The sequence below is a fragment of the Trichoderma harzianum genome, assembly GCF_003025095.1.
Source record: "Trichoderma harzianum CBS 226.95 unplaced genomic scaffold M431scaffold_45, whole genome shotgun sequence".
NCBI lineage: Eukaryota > Fungi > Ascomycota > Sordariomycetes > Hypocreales > Hypocreaceae > Trichoderma > Trichoderma harzianum.
The window spans coordinates 28,980-43,901 of NW_020209293.1; the positions used below are offsets into that span (position 1 = coordinate 28,980).

The window sequence follows — 14,922 nt, forward strand, 5'->3', positions numbered from 1 at the left end:
TAGATACGGTGTGGATGCCATTGATTAGATCAAAGTCCGGTTTTGATGGCTTCGGGATAGACGCAAATGTCTGTCTGGCGTTGCTTGACATATACTGGAACTGGTTACAGCCACTGCACAACTGTGTCTATCGACCGTGTGTCATGATGGATATGGCGATTGGAGGCCCCTACTATTCCGACTTTCTTCTAATGTCCATCTTCGCTCTGTCAGCACGGCATTTATCCGAACAGGACAGGGCATTTGCAAGCGTGGGAAAGGGGGAATATTTTCTGTCGCGTGCGAGAGAGCTGCTCCTTGACGAAATGAGCAGCTCCAAGTCAAAAATTCCGACAATCCAAGGCCTGCTCATCCTAGGAGGCCGGCAGTGTGCCATTGACAAGAGTTCCGAGGGCTGGCTTTATACCGGTATGGCAATCAGAATGCTACTCGACTTAGGCCTCCATCTGCACTCGGGAAATTCATACTTGGCAGATTTGGAGCGATTGACAGCGACCGAAGTCGAGGTACATCGACGACTCTATAATTCTGCTTATATATGGGACAAGACACTGAGCCTTGCGCTGGGTCGCCCACCGTCCCTGACTTGGGCGCCACATGGCTCAAACGAAATTTGTATGTCAAGGAAGCCATACTCTGTAGTCATTCATCTTGAAAGCGGCTAAAATCTGCAGTGGATCATTACGATGATACTATAGAGTGGAAGACAGTCTATGCTCCAGAAATCTCCCAAGGGTATCAAGCGCTACCTTCGTACAACACCATGGCGTTCTGTGCACACAGTCATCTACACAAGGTACGCGCAATCTATGACCAATGGTAGCCTTTCCTGACCTCAGACAGATTACAACTGATATGATGCTGCTCTTTTCAAATATGTCCTTCTGCCAGAACTTGACTGCAGAGATTAGTAGTTTGGATGGCCGCTTTGCAAGATGGTATGCCGATATTCCCGCAGAGCTTCGAATGGATGATATTTCCAACCTTTCTCAAAGTCCTCCACCACACATCGTCTCACTCAAGTAAGGCATCATCTCTCCCCTGGATTAGGCATTATTAACCACCGCAGCCTCCTCTATCATGCGCTCTATATCCTTCTCTATCGCCCCAGCCTAAACTCTCCGGATGCCTCTGTCCGATCCTCAGGCGCAAATACTTGCATATCACATTCAAAACACATTCACACTATCTTTTCTCTTTACGGACGAACTTTTCCAAACCGCCTCATGACCTATCAGGTCAGCTACTGTGTATTCACCGCTGCTTCGGTAGATATCTACTCTATGAAGACGTCGTGCGTGGATGGAGTTACCGAAGCAGTGACCCGACTTGGGGATGCAATTCGAGTTCTTCAGAACGAAGCAAAACACACACCTGGCATTGCTAGATCATTGGATACTATACGGCGATAATTGGCTACTTGGAAGCCTGGCACTAAAATATCCTCGGGCGAAGCCATGAATCCATTCCACCACCCTCAACGCACTACGGGTACTGAAACTGAGGATTCACAGATGGAACAGAACAATGATTTCGATAACGTGATGGATGGGGCGTTGCTTAGAAAAGAGCCGCAAGTACACACTTCAGTAATGTCGCAGGATTCTAGTTCTCATCTGCTGGAGAACGTTCCTATCTCCATGCCCAGCATGGGGCCTACACTTGGTGGCGTTGATACTGGGGCTGGCTTTCATCCGGATGTGTTTCCTTGGGGCTTGACAGATTTCCTAGACAAGGATGGCAGCCTCGATGCGGTGTGGGGGCAAAATTTAGCAGCTAACAGCACATTTTACTAATTTTTTATTGTTGAATTCATTACTCGGTCGGTATCTTCGTCGAATGCCGACAAGTGGTTCGGCATCTTGCCGACAGCAAGTGTGGGATGCAGCCGGCTTTGTAGAGCCGCGCACAAAGGCTGGGTCAATCATTCACTTCTAACCCGTACTAATGGCAAGAATATTTATACGAGGGAATATAGCTATAGAATTGTAATGTAGAGGGATATCAAAGCCCCATCTAACTATATACATCATGTATCGTTCATTACGGCCCACTGCTCTCCTGTTGCTCCTTTGTTACTATTTCTCTCATTCCTTTGCTATTAGCAAGTCACCTCAACCTATTCCAAGTCTTCTAGTTGGTCCATCAATTGTTGATGTGCCAGCAAGCATCCGGAATGTTTTTTGCGGCACAGAACTTTAATCGCAATGTAACTGTTCCATGGTGGGAGACACAAATTCTTAATGCAGATAATCATGCCGTAGAAGAAACCCTGCGCATGCTGGGTGACGCATCATTTATTGTCTTGAATGCAGAAATGTACAAGGTTGGTTTTTGCAGAGCCACAGAAAGTACGCGACTAACGCTCTACAGCTCCTCAACGTGACAGGCTACGCAGACACTAAGACTGTCGAGAAACTTTTCATATTTCCCCCAGGCCCGCCATTTGCCGACCGCATGGTTCATGATGGCACCGTCTACTCGCCAGAATGCAATTGCATCTACTTTGCCGAGCTGCACCCTCCCAAACCAGGTTTCTCTACTGATGCAGTACCCTGGGTATGGCGAGTGAACCTCAATGGCTCCGCCCCTGTTACCGAGAAAGTCTACCCGAAACCGCAATTGACTGTTCCAAATGGAGCATACTATCATGATGGGAGCGTTTATTGGGCACAGGAAGGAAATTACACTCACCCGGGCGGGATTGTCCGTATGAATCCATTGACGCTCGAAACAGAGGTGGTGCTTAACAACTTCCTTGGCCACCGTTTCAATTCGCCTAACGACGTTGTCATCACACGTGGAAGAGTCGCATTCTTCACTGATGGGTACTATGGATTTGATAACTTCAACGATACCCTCAAGCCAGAGCTTGCCAATGGCATTTGGCGGTGGGACATGAGCAGTGGCGATGTGCGAATGGTTGCTGGTGAGGGTACCGGGATATGGCTCAACCCCAATGGCGTTGCGCTTAATAAAGCAGAAGATAAACTGTACGCGACTGCCCGAGGCAAAACCTCAGATGACGCTGCTGGCCAGAGGACAATTTATGTGTTCGATATCGCGACCCCTAATGCCCTAGGGCCGAGGCTGCGAGACGGGATGCCATTAGCGTATGTGGACACCGGATTTCCAGACGGTATCAAGCTCGATGCCGAGGGGAGAATATATGGCGGTGTCACGGGTGGTGTAGATGTTTACAGCCCACAAGGCGAGCTCCTGGGTAAGATCAAAATTGACAAGGGCGATGTGGCCGTAAACATGCAGTGGGTTGGCGATCGGTTGTACATTGCTGCTCGAGATGCGCTTTATCGCGTTCAACTTGGCTGCACGAGTGTCCAGCACTATCCGTGACCACTGCTGCTACAGCCTATGCTCAGGTCGATTTTTTGATCCGCAGACGTAGTTTAGATATACTTTATGGTCACCAGGTTCTCTGGGGTATGGAACTCGGGACATTGGTGCATTTTATAAATGCTAATATGAATTCTGCCAAAAAAGAACATTTGTAATTCTCCATTGCTGTATAGTCTATTGCTTCACACACTACCCGATATTGTTCTCTGAGCTCTCGGGTCTGAGCAACCAAATTGGTCTTCCATTGTATGCCTGTCAATTTTAGCATGCGCAGTCTGTAATAGTGGGGTGCTGCCTATCATCGGCGACACTTGTGCTCTTCAAGTTCACGTCTTATATTTCTCCAGTGCCCAGAGCTCAATGATCTACCAGAGTGCGTGCACTCCAGGGGGATAACAAAGGAATTTCTTCTTTTCGACGATTGTAAGATATTTATAATACATGTGAAGTGAAAGGGATGAAGGAAGAAAGAAAGGAGGTCTTGTATACAATACACTCACCGAGTCAGATTCCAATATTCCATGCGTACCCTGTAGATTGACAAAATCGGCATTCCCAAACTCACTCAAATATTTGCCTTCCTTTGTATGGTGTGCGAGGCTGGAATAAGGCATGCGGTCTTCAAGCGGCACCGAAGGTTATTTCACTGATGCCCCCTTATGGGTATCCTATTTTCTTTCTAAAACAACAGAAACAGCTCTCAAGTCATGAAAGACTAGATGCCAGCTTGGCCAGAATGGTGAGACAGCATGTTGAATCTGCACATGCTCATTATGAAATCTTCTTCTTCGAGTTCGGTCCTTAACGTTAACTTCTTGTAGTGTAGATTTTTAAGCAATGAAAGATTGCATGAGATATGGAAGACAATTCGAGCATGCTTCAAGTCATAGCTATCATTATCTAGTTGGTATGATCTCATGCATAAGTTACATGTAGAGAACGTAAGCTACTTTCAAAACTCTGATTGACAAAGGTGTCTTTTGAACAATAAGCTTCTTTCTGCATTCAAACTTATTTTTCAGTAACATAGCCAAGGAGAAATCCTGATCAATCCTATCATTAACAGTGAATATCTTTTCTGTCGCCTAATATTTGCTCCACTTGCATTTAGCTATAGCCACTGCTCAGCGCGCTTCCATGGCTAAGTATACAGCACATTGAGACTGAGGTTTAATGACGGCCACCTGTTCGCCAAACCAAGATATTTGCGGCCCGAAGAACTACCACATAATTTCTTTACAGGATCGCTACTGCATTCGAGGGACTGGCAACGCCACCAGGAACGTTCAATGGGACACTAACCACGAAGAAAGTCCACTTCCCTCTGTTTCTGCAGAGCCTTTCTAGTTCTTCTAAATCGAAGCTTTCACCAATTGGTAGTCCCCAGCCACTGAGAAACACTTCGTGCATGGTCACTCCCCATGTCTGTGGACTTGGCCAGGCTTCATATGCCCCAGTATCACTTGCTACAGCAGCAAAGGCGTTATCCCAGTGCCAGCGGATGCTCTCTTCGCTAGCTTCCAGACAAATAGAGGACCGTACAGCGCGGTAAGGGAGGTCAGCTTGCTCGTCTTTGCTTAGGGATCTGAAATCTGCCAACCAGCCTGTGCGTAAAAACAATATATCACCTCGGTGAAATGATACTCCTTGGCAAGAGGCAACAGAGACAAGCTGGGAGAGAGGGATGGAGTATGTGGAGAAGCTGGCATATTGGATCCCTTGTGAATTAGCCCATGAGGCCCAATCCAGGAGAACACCTCGGCCTGTGATGGGGTTTTTGGCAATATCTAGTTATTCGTTGAGAACTTGGTGTCTAGGTTAACGAAGTAGTAGGCTTACTCTGTATTCCTATCCGATGATTTGCTGATGGACCAGATATGTCTTCTTGTCTTATACCGTTGTAGTACTGTAGAGACCGCTGGTAAGGGTAATGTCTCAACTCAACCCAATGGCTGGCCCCTTGTGTGTTGGCCCCTTGTGTGTTGATATGCAGCTGGGAGATGATTAGAGACGCCAAACGATGCTGTGGAGAGAAGATATACCTCGTTATCATTGGCACTACCTTTTACCTTGATACGATGGTCACATGGCTTCCGGGCGGGGTTCATAGGTTGGATAAATGCATTCATCGCGAGACTAGCTTGGTTAGAACTTCCAGCATTGCCTGAGGGAAAAGACTCACTTCAGAGGAACTCTATCGCCACTCATGATTTCGCGCAATGCTTCTTGTACTCTTTCAGTAGTTAACATATTCAATGTACCGAGCTCATCATCCTTACCCCACAAGCCCCATGCTGAAGCTTTTGGATGGCTTGGGTGCAGAGGAAGCTCGTCAAAGTTTGAATGAGAGGGAGAATCGGCTACAGAACCCATATTAAGAGATATCATGTATTTTAAAAATATCCATCGAATGTGTTTTGAAGTTTAGGCCAAGTGGCTTGTTGAAGTAGTTGGGTAATCCGGGAAGATGCCGAGCAGTGTATTTGCTGTCCCAACTCATCCGGAATGATGCCGAGGAGCCCGAAATACGCGACTAAAATGGAGATAGCCTATACGCACTTGGCCGATGTGGAAAGAAAGAAAGAAAGAGGACGAATACAATGTGTAAAGTGATCTAACGATTTGCGCAAACAATCCTCACTTAACACCGTGATCCAAGACTTCTTATACAACTATATCCATGGTTGTTGCTATTCTCTAAGATTTGAGGTTGGAGAGTTCCCTTTCGTATTTAATTCACATCTTTTGCAGATGTGAGATACACATAGTGGCCTGTAGTTCGTCTAGTGTGAAATGTGTACCAATGAGTATGAAGCAGAGACAAATTGGCTTGATTGACGTCAACTATACTAACTTCTATTTTCTCCCTGGCTTCCATATGTCATGCTTTACCAAGTTTGACATAGCAGATAGCTTAAAGAATGTAGCGATACATTGGGTGATCATCGCCGGCATCCTCTACCTCGATTGGCATAGTGTTTGGATCTCCTTTCCCATACTTCTTGTCGCGCTGTTTGTTCTGCCACCGCAAACTAAAACTGAGAGTCATTGCAACCACCGCTGCTCCAAGGAGCATACCAGCACAAATCCACATGCCCTTTGAATACCACGGCTCATCTGTCTTCGGGAACAGTCTAGATCCCAGAATCGGGCCGCATTGCCCGATCATGCCGAAAATAGCCAGACCAGCTCCTCTCTTAGAGGCTGAGCCTTGGTTGTCTGTGACCCAGGTGAATGTGAGGGCGACAGCCGGAAAGACTCCCGCACATACGAGGAATGTAGCAAAGAATCTCACTCCTGTGGCATGAACAGTGGCTAAGAGAATGTAGCCCAAAGCCCCCATACAGCAAAAGAAGATAATGAATATTCCTCTAGCCCTCACTTTGTCTGATAAGAAGCTGGCAGAGACGCAAACGACATATGCAGCTATGTAGGGGCAAGCGGAGAGGCCTTGGGCATTCAGGGAAGTGTAGCCCATGGAGGTTAGTATTGTAGGTAGATAAGCAGGCAGAGATCCAAAAGCCGTGTTGAGACAGAAGCTAATGGTAGCCTGAGCGTAATTCTTATAGTCATAAAAAGCAGCAAATACCTGCTTGAAGTTGATGGTATTTTGTCTCCTTATACCGCGGCCTCTGATTGCTCGCTGGCTGATGATTTTGTTCTCTTGATCCGTGAGAAATCTGCATTGGGAAGGGGAGGCAGGAAGGAAGAAGTAAGGGATTACTGCGAGAATAATAGAAGGGCCACCCTCTGATTGCCATTAGTAATAAATCAATACGAAACGGATGGTATTGCGTAGATGATTGATCTTACCAATAATAAATAGTAGTTGCCAATTCTCAACATGAGTTTTGGCATGTACAATGCCATATGCCATCGCAGACGAAAAGCAGCTCGCAAGAGGTGAGAAAGATATAAAGAGACCATACCGTAATGCCATCTCTCCCCGGTGATAGAAAAATGTCATATATAAGGCCACAGCAGGCACAAAGCCAGCTTCAAATGCACCGATTAGAAAGCGCAGAGTGAGGAGGCCAGCAAAGTTGCGGTGTGCAGCTTGCAGCATGCTCATTGAGCCCCAACCGATGGCCATAGACGCAGTCCAAAGTGGAAGTGGTACAACGGTCCATAGCAGAATCAGCTGAGAACAATGTTAACAGAAGTATCGTAGACTAAAGAGCCGTATGCATACCCAGTGAAAACTGATATGTCCAATGTACAAGGTAGTAATCACCCAGCTGTAATCATTTGAGGTGATACCCCATTTCTCGCCCATACCTGCTATATAGGCATTCCCAATGTTGCCTCGGTCAATGTATGAAACGAGATACAATATGCCAAGCCTAAAAAGCAGTCAGTTAGTTGTACTAATTGGAAAGATTAAAAGCATTGAGCCAATCTTATGGGACATATAGGGAAAGCTTTAGAGAGAACAAACAATGGTATCAAGTTCCAATCAAGCTTTCTCAACGCGCGCTTCTCCTCTTCCGATTACCAGGTCTCTCCCATTTGTTCTATACCATGTTCTTCGTCAACAAATATATTATGCAATTTCATTGCTGTAGAGTTTCCCTCTTCAATGGGAGACGAATCAGCATTTTTTTTGGTTGTCGAAAATTTGATCTCCCATCTTGGTCAGAAATATACCGTGGGCTCACGACGGTATAGAGGCAATAAGCAGGTGCGATCCCAGCGGCTTCGGCCGATTTATATATGTTTCATGATTAATCGAAACTGCCAATCCCTGACCGAGAGTTGTTAATACAATGACGTTTGGTAGATCCGTCAAGAAGCCGAAGATCGTGGGGTAACCGATTCTGGGGTCCGGGGATGTGGGGTCGGTATCTACGCCGAATATTTTCGGGATGTTTGCCGATTGCTCCAGCCACTTCCTTGCGCCCGAAAAACCGTTCCTAACTCAGTGACTGGGCAGGCAAGTATTTATTCCAAACTCTTTCATAAAATCCATATCTCAGTAGGACAAGCATTCAGGTTACCCAATCCCTGTATTGCCATTTACGACCTGACTAGTTCGTTGCGCGGTAGAGTCAACATGGCAAACCCCGAATTCACCATTCTTACACCTAATGCCATGCTTGACTATGGCTACAACTCGGACCACTTTTGGTACGGTATCGAGAAATACAGGCCCGCAGCCATCATCGTTGATAGCGGTTCAACAGATGGGGGGCCGTACAAGTTGGGCATGAAAAAAACGACCTGTGGCAGAGGATCATATGTCCGTGACCTTGAACCAATTCTTGCGGCTCCGTCTCCATGGGGCTTAATAGGTGGCCTCCATGAGACATTAGACGGATATGTACGGATCCACGACTCGTTCCCAAACCACGCGGAGGGAGCTTTAGCGCTATTGGGATTACCCAAAGGCGCATCACGGCAGCAAGTCTCACAAGAAACCGCAAAATAGGCAAGTATTAACCTTGAGTCAGTTGGTACCCTTGATTTGTTTGTTGTTTGTTTTATTATTAACGTCCACTAAGTAAGCTAGTTACATAAGTCCTCATCTAGGTACTAGGACGGTAGGAGCCGCTGAGTTTAAATCAGGCGTTTACTATGTTTTAATATAATAAAGGAAATAGGGGAATATTAATTTATTTTATATATTTATTTTTATAAAAGGGGGGCTATATAAGTTTATTTCCTTTACTAGTTTTTAAAAGTCCTTATACTTTTTATTATTAAGGAGGTATTAAATATAGGTAATTTTAAAGTATACTTTTTTTTTTAATATATTAAGGAAAAAAAAAGCTATTATATAATATTTTATAAAATACTTTTATATCTTAAGCTTATTATATTTATAAATAAGTTTAATATTATATTTAACTTTTTTATAATATTTTATAAAATTTATATATTTAAACTTTTTAATTAATAACCTATATAAAATTAAGTATAAAAAATATAACTCCAGGGGTATAAAAAGGGTTTAATAAAGGTTTTATTTACTAGCTTTATAAAACTTTAGGTAATTATTATTTTAGTTATTATTTTATATTTTTTTATATTTTTTTTTATTTACTTTTTAATAAAAGTAATAATAAAGTAGTTTTTTAAGTAGTAAAGGAGTTTTAAACCTTTTTTTATTAATTAATTAGCTTTTTTATTTTTTAGTATATTTTTATAGCTTAGGACTTAGGTAACTTTTATAATTATTTATAAAAATAATCTTTAGGTAATTTAGTATAACCTTATATAAGCTCCTTAAGATAAAGTAAAAGTTAATTTTAGAATTTTATTTACTATTACTAAATTATTTAGGAAAAGTAAAAATTTTTAAATATTTAAGTTTATAAAAGTATATATTTTAGTTAGCTTTATAACTTTAAAAATATCTATTACTTTAGTATTATAAACCTTTATATTAATAAAAAAGCTATATATTATAGTTTTTTTAAAATTATAATATATAATAGCTTTTTATTTAATATTACTTTATTTATTTTATAATTTATTTAAGTAAGTAAAAAAAGTAAACCTAAGGAAATTATTAAATAATTCTAAGTATTTTTTTATTATCTTTAACTTTAATAAACCTTTAAAATCTAGGCTTACTTAAACTATTTTATTATTTTTAGTAAATAAAAAAAGTTAAATTATTTTCCTTACTAAAGTTATAATATATTATAGTTAAGTAAGGGGAACTTTAAAGGGGAGTTTTTTATTAATATATTTATTAATTAAGTAATTCCTATTTAAACCTATAAAGTAAGCTATTATATAAAGTTTAGTTTATACTACTTATATTAATACTAAAAGGACTTTTAATTTTCTATATATAATAAAAAAGCTAGTTATCTTTTATATAAAGGTAATTACTTTAGCTACTACTTTAAATAAAAGTTTTAAAATTATAGTTAATTTTACTAAGCCTATTCCTACTTATTTATTTAAGTTTATTATATTTTATTTACTTTTACTAAGCTAAAAAGCCTTTATTTTATATAAAATTATAAAGGTAACGTAAGCTTTAATTACTATAGTTACTATATTTAATAAAAATCTTTTTTATATTTTATTTAAAAATCTTAAAAAATTAACTACTTTAAGGGCTTTTTTTTTTTATAATTTTAAGGTATTTTTTAAAAAAAAGCTATAAGTTTAGGTATATCCTTAGTTATTAAACTAAGTCTTAGGGGGCTATAATTTTTCCTTTAAAATCTACTTTTTTATTATATACTTAGGTTTTAATCTTATAAAAATATATAAGTTTAATTTTATTTAAGTTAAAGAAAACTATATTTTTATTACCTTAGTTTAAAATATTTTTTAATTTTTACTAAAGCTTTTAAATAATTTCCTTAGTATTAGCCCCTACTACTATAATATTAATATTATTTATATACTTAAAGTAAGTATTAAGGTTATTAAGCTTTAAGCTAGGGGAGAAGTAAAATATAAAAATAATAAAGGAAATAAAAGACCTTTATAAAGCTTTATATTCTAGCTTTATTTTTAAAAAGGTAATCCTATAGCTATTTTAAATAAAAGCTTTATAATTATTTATAAAAAAGTTAACTTATTTTATAAAAAAAGAAAGTTATTTTTATTTTCTAAGTTTATATACTAAGTAATTATATATAATAATATTAAATATACTAAAAATATTAAGTATAAAAAAAAAGATAATAAAGCCTTAGGTTAAAGTAACTTTAGTATTATATAGTAGGTAGGTAATTAAGTTTATTATAAACCTTTTTAAAAAAGCTTTAAAATATTATTTTAGTAGTATTTTATATTTTATTATTAAAAAAGAGATTTTTTTAATTAAAAGTCTTTTAAAGCTTTTACTTATATAAAAGAGTAGAAAAATAGATTTATAGTTTTTATATATAATATATACTTTCTTTAACTTCCTTAGTTTAAGAATAATAATAATTTTTATACTTTAAAAAAGAAATAAGTAATACCTTATTATTAAGTATCTATAGAAAATATTAGTTATATATTTACTAATAATAAATTAAGTAAGTTATAAAAGGGTAATAAAAATACTATTTATACTAAGTATAATATTCCCTAACTTTATTATAGCTTTTTTAATTTTTAATTTTAATACTATTTAATTTTAGTAAATATTTTTATTAATAAAAAAGTTCTTTTCCTATAGGTTTAAAATATTCTCCTTTATTATTTTATACTTAAGGAATTTATTTTTAAAAAGAATTACTTTTTTTATAAAGTTTAAAATACTTTTATTTTTATTTATTAAGGGGGGTAGTTAAAAGTAATCTATTACCTTATATTATTTAATTATTAATTAAATATTTCTAATAGTATTAGCTTTTACTATAATTTTATTTTAGTAAGCTTACTTACTATGGTATATAGTATTTTTAAAGGTTTTATAAGCTCCTTTTTAAGTAAAAGAGCTATTTACTATTTCTTTATAAACTTTATAAATTACTTTATACTTTTCTAATTACTATAATATACTATAGCTATTTTAGTATTTAATTTTACTAACCCCCTTTATAGCTTACTTAAAGAGGTTTTATAAGGCCTTAGTATATTTATTAAGGTTAGTTTTTAATAGTATAATTAAGTTAACCATAAGAAAGGTTTAAGTAAAAGAGTATATAAGTTAACTAAAGTCTTTTTAATATTTTAATAAGATATATTTTTTCCCTACCCCTAGGGTTATCTTAAGGGGCTTAGGCAGGTTTATAATTACTATATAGTAATTTAACCTTATATTAAGGAAGTATTTAGCCTTAGTTAACGTAGGGTAGTTTATAAAGACTAGGTTAATATATTTTCCTAAGTGTTAGGTAAGTGTATAATAAACCGGGGCCTATAGGTTAATATAGGTTAGCTGTTTCCTAAGGGATAAACCTTAGAGTAGTTCTATAGTTTATATTAGTAAAGCGGTTAGGTTAGTAAATAGGTAATTTTATTACTAGTTAGTAATATAAATAAAAGTAAATATCTAGGTTTTAATTTAATTATATTATAAACGCTGTAATAATAACTAGTTATTTAAGTATTTTAATAAGTAATATAAAGTAAACTTATATATTAATTATATATTCTAAATTATATTAGAAAGCTAGCTTTTTTAGTTTTCTTATAGTAGATTATTTAAAAAGCTAGCTTTTTTAGTTTTTTTATTAAGGTAGGCTAATAGTTTTAATTAATTTATTAGCCTATAGTTAATTTAGTTTTAGTTAATTTATTAGCTTATTATTATAACTTTAAAAGTTCGGTTATAATATAATTCTTCTCTTTTTATTAGTTTTATTTTTAAAACCTAATTAAGGTAGTATATAAGTATTTACTTTTATTTTATTAGTAAAAACTCTAATCTTTTTTTTTTTTATTTATTTTTATTTTTATTTCTTTATTATAACTAATTATAAGCGTAAGTATAATAATAAACTTATTTTTAAGTAAAAAAAAAAAAAGTATAAAGGCTTTACTAATATTATACTAAAGAATTTTATTTTTATTATAAAATTATATATTTATTATAAAAAGTAAAGCTATAATTATATTACCTTAGAAAAAGATTTCTGTAAGTTTTTTTTTTATGTTTATAATTAAAAATTTTATTATAAAGTATTTAGTTTTACTTTATAATAAATACGTAAGGTAGTAATTTATTATTTAAAATTAAATAAGGAACTTAAAGAAGCAGAAGAAATATAGCTTAAGGCTAGTACTTAAGTAAAATATCTTTATATTTAAAAACATAAGTAGTTAAAGTAAATAAAGCGGGCTATTACTTATAATATTAATAATTTAAAGGAATTAAAGTATATTAAATATAAGGAGTAAGAAGTATAAGAAGTAAAGGTAGTTTATTAAGCTAATATATTATTACTTAATTTATTTAGTTTTATAACTTAAGGTTTTATAGTTAATACTATTAATTAAAATATTTTTAACTTTTTTTTATTAAACTTAGACTTTAGTAAAAGTTATTTATAAGGTTTTTTAAGTATTAAAAGTTTTTAATAATTTACTATAAGTTTTTTATTTTATTATAACTTTTTTATTTTATTAAATATTTAGTTTATTAAGTATTTTTATTAAATTTTATTATTTTAAGTTTCTTAACCTTATATTTAAGTTTTTTATTTTAAATAATAATCTTATTTTATATAACTTTATTTATTTTTTTATTTACTAATACTTTTTTTAATAGTAAAATATAAAAATTTAAATATATAGTTTTTTTTTATTTTCCTAGGGTAAGTAAAAGATTTATTTTATAATTAATAGATTTAATTTTCTTTATAACTTTATAAAGTTTAAGTTTTTTAAAATTAAGTTTATTATTTAGTTTATTTATTTTAATATTTAGCTATTTATTATTTTATAAGTATTAAAGTAGGTAGACTATATTTCCCTTTTTAAAAGTTAATCCTTTAATTCTTTTAATATTTATAAATTTAATTATTTTTTCTTTAATAAATTTAAGTTATATTTATAATTTTTAATATAGTTCCTTAAGTTTATTAACTCTAATAATAGCTTTATTAGTATTTTCTTTTTTAATAGGTAGTTAGTGTAAATTTAGTTTAAACCTATAGTTTATATAAAATAGTAAGTAGTTTATAGATTTTACTAATATATTATTATAAAATACTTAAGTAGTTAATAAGTATTTTACTTAATTATCTTAATTAAAGTTAATGTAGTATTATAAGTATATTTTAATAATTTAGTTAATTTATTCTATTTATTTATTTATTTAAGGGTAGTAAGCTATACTAGCTTTATATTTTAATTTAATTTATACTATAAGTAATTGCTAGAATTTTAATATAAATATTAATCCTTTATTAAAGATAATTTTATTTAATAATTTATAATTTATATAAATATATTAGAAAAAAATATAAACTAAGTTTTTTATAAAGCTTTATTTTTTTATTAAGATAAAGTAAGCTATTTTTAAAAATTAGTTAACTACTATAAAAATACTATCTTAAGTATTATTAATTATAGGTTTTTTTAAAAGTAAAAGCTTTATAATATAGTTAAATATTATTAATTTTTAATTTTTAACTAGAACTAGTAAAGGTTATAGTTTTTTATAAAAAAGGTAGTATAATACCTTAGTTTATTTATATATTATATATTTTAATATAACCTTTTATACTTATTTTTTAATATTTTTAAATTTAAAATATTATATAATTTACTATATAGTTTTTTTAATTTTATAGTATTCGTTAAGCTTATATATATAAACTAATTTTACTATTTTACTTCGTAAGTTTTTTAGTACTTAGATAAGTTTATTTAATATTAAATATCTAGTGTTTATAAAAATACCTTCTAGGTATTATTTATTTTCCTAGTTTTTAATATATTCCTTTATATTATTAATAATTAAATTATTTATTTTAATTTAGTATAAGGTATTAATTAATTAAATAACTAAGTCTTTATATTAGTTTTTCTTTAGTATTTATACTTTAACTTCTAGTATTTCTTAAAAGTAGTCTAGGTATTTACTAAGTATATTAGCGTATTTGTTATTTAATCCGCTGTAGTATTTAATAATAAGCTTAAATTTAAAAAATTATTTATAAT

At 33.9% G+C, this 14,922-nt stretch overlaps 6 protein-coding genes across 6 annotated transcripts in view; 3 read left to right on the forward strand and 3 right to left on the reverse strand.

The window, feature by feature from the left end:
• M431DRAFT_488543 (hypothetical protein) overlaps positions 1-1,026 on the forward strand; it is a gene marked incomplete at both ends in the record, with an annotated part of 1,645 nt that extends 619 nt beyond the window's left edge. The window contains 3 exons of the mRNA XM_024916570.1: positions 1-615; positions 675-796; positions 844-1,026. The exon at positions 1-615 is cut by the window's left edge and continues 144 nt beyond it. Coding sequence (XP_024767166.1) covers positions 1-615; positions 675-796; positions 844-1,026 — 920 coding nt within the window. The remainder of the gene's footprint in view (positions 616-674; positions 797-843) is intronic.
• A 1,150-nt stretch (positions 1,027-2,176) lies between these two features.
• On the forward strand, positions 2,177-3,354 carry M431DRAFT_488545 (hypothetical protein; the record flags this gene model as incomplete). Its single annotated transcript, XM_024916571.1, has 2 exons — positions 2,177-2,326; positions 2,374-3,354. The coding sequence occupies 2 exons, from the start codon at positions 2,177-2,179 to the stop codon at positions 3,352-3,354; spliced, it is 1,131 nt and encodes a 376-aa protein (XP_024767167.1).
• A 980-nt stretch (positions 3,355-4,334) lies between these two features.
• M431DRAFT_526104 (hypothetical protein) lies at positions 4,335-5,730 on the reverse strand (the record flags this gene model as incomplete). Its single annotated transcript, XM_024920666.1, has 4 exons — positions 4,335-5,144; positions 5,197-5,350; positions 5,400-5,493; positions 5,540-5,730. 4 exons carry the CDS (start codon positions 5,728-5,730, stop codon positions 4,594-4,596), a joined length of 990 nt encoding a protein of 329 aa, XP_024767168.1. The 3' UTR covers positions 4,335-4,593.
• Positions 5,731-6,201: 471 nt separating this feature from the next.
• Positions 6,202-7,914, reverse strand: M431DRAFT_551846 (hypothetical protein; the record flags this gene model as incomplete). Its single annotated transcript, XM_024921356.1, has 5 exons — positions 6,202-7,107; positions 7,171-7,498; positions 7,550-7,700; positions 7,796-7,841; positions 7,878-7,914. 5 exons carry the CDS (start codon positions 7,912-7,914, stop codon positions 6,272-6,274), a joined length of 1,398 nt encoding a protein of 465 aa, XP_024767169.1. The 3' UTR covers positions 6,202-6,271.
• Positions 7,915-8,410: 496 nt separating this feature from the next.
• M431DRAFT_488548 (hypothetical protein) lies at positions 8,411-8,785 on the forward strand (the record flags this gene model as incomplete). Its single annotated transcript, XM_024916572.1, has 1 exon — positions 8,411-8,785. The coding sequence occupies one exon, from the start codon at positions 8,411-8,413 to the stop codon at positions 8,783-8,785; it is 375 nt and encodes a 124-aa protein (XP_024767170.1).
• Positions 8,786-11,977: 3,192 nt separating this feature from the next.
• Positions 11,978-12,145, reverse strand: M431DRAFT_102146 (hypothetical protein; the record flags this gene model as incomplete). The annotated part of the gene is made up of 1 exon (XM_024911397.1): positions 11,978-12,145. A coding segment is annotated over one exon (168 nt), but the record flags the coding sequence as incomplete, so codon positions are not given.
• Positions 12,146-14,922: the final 2,777 nt, after the last annotated feature.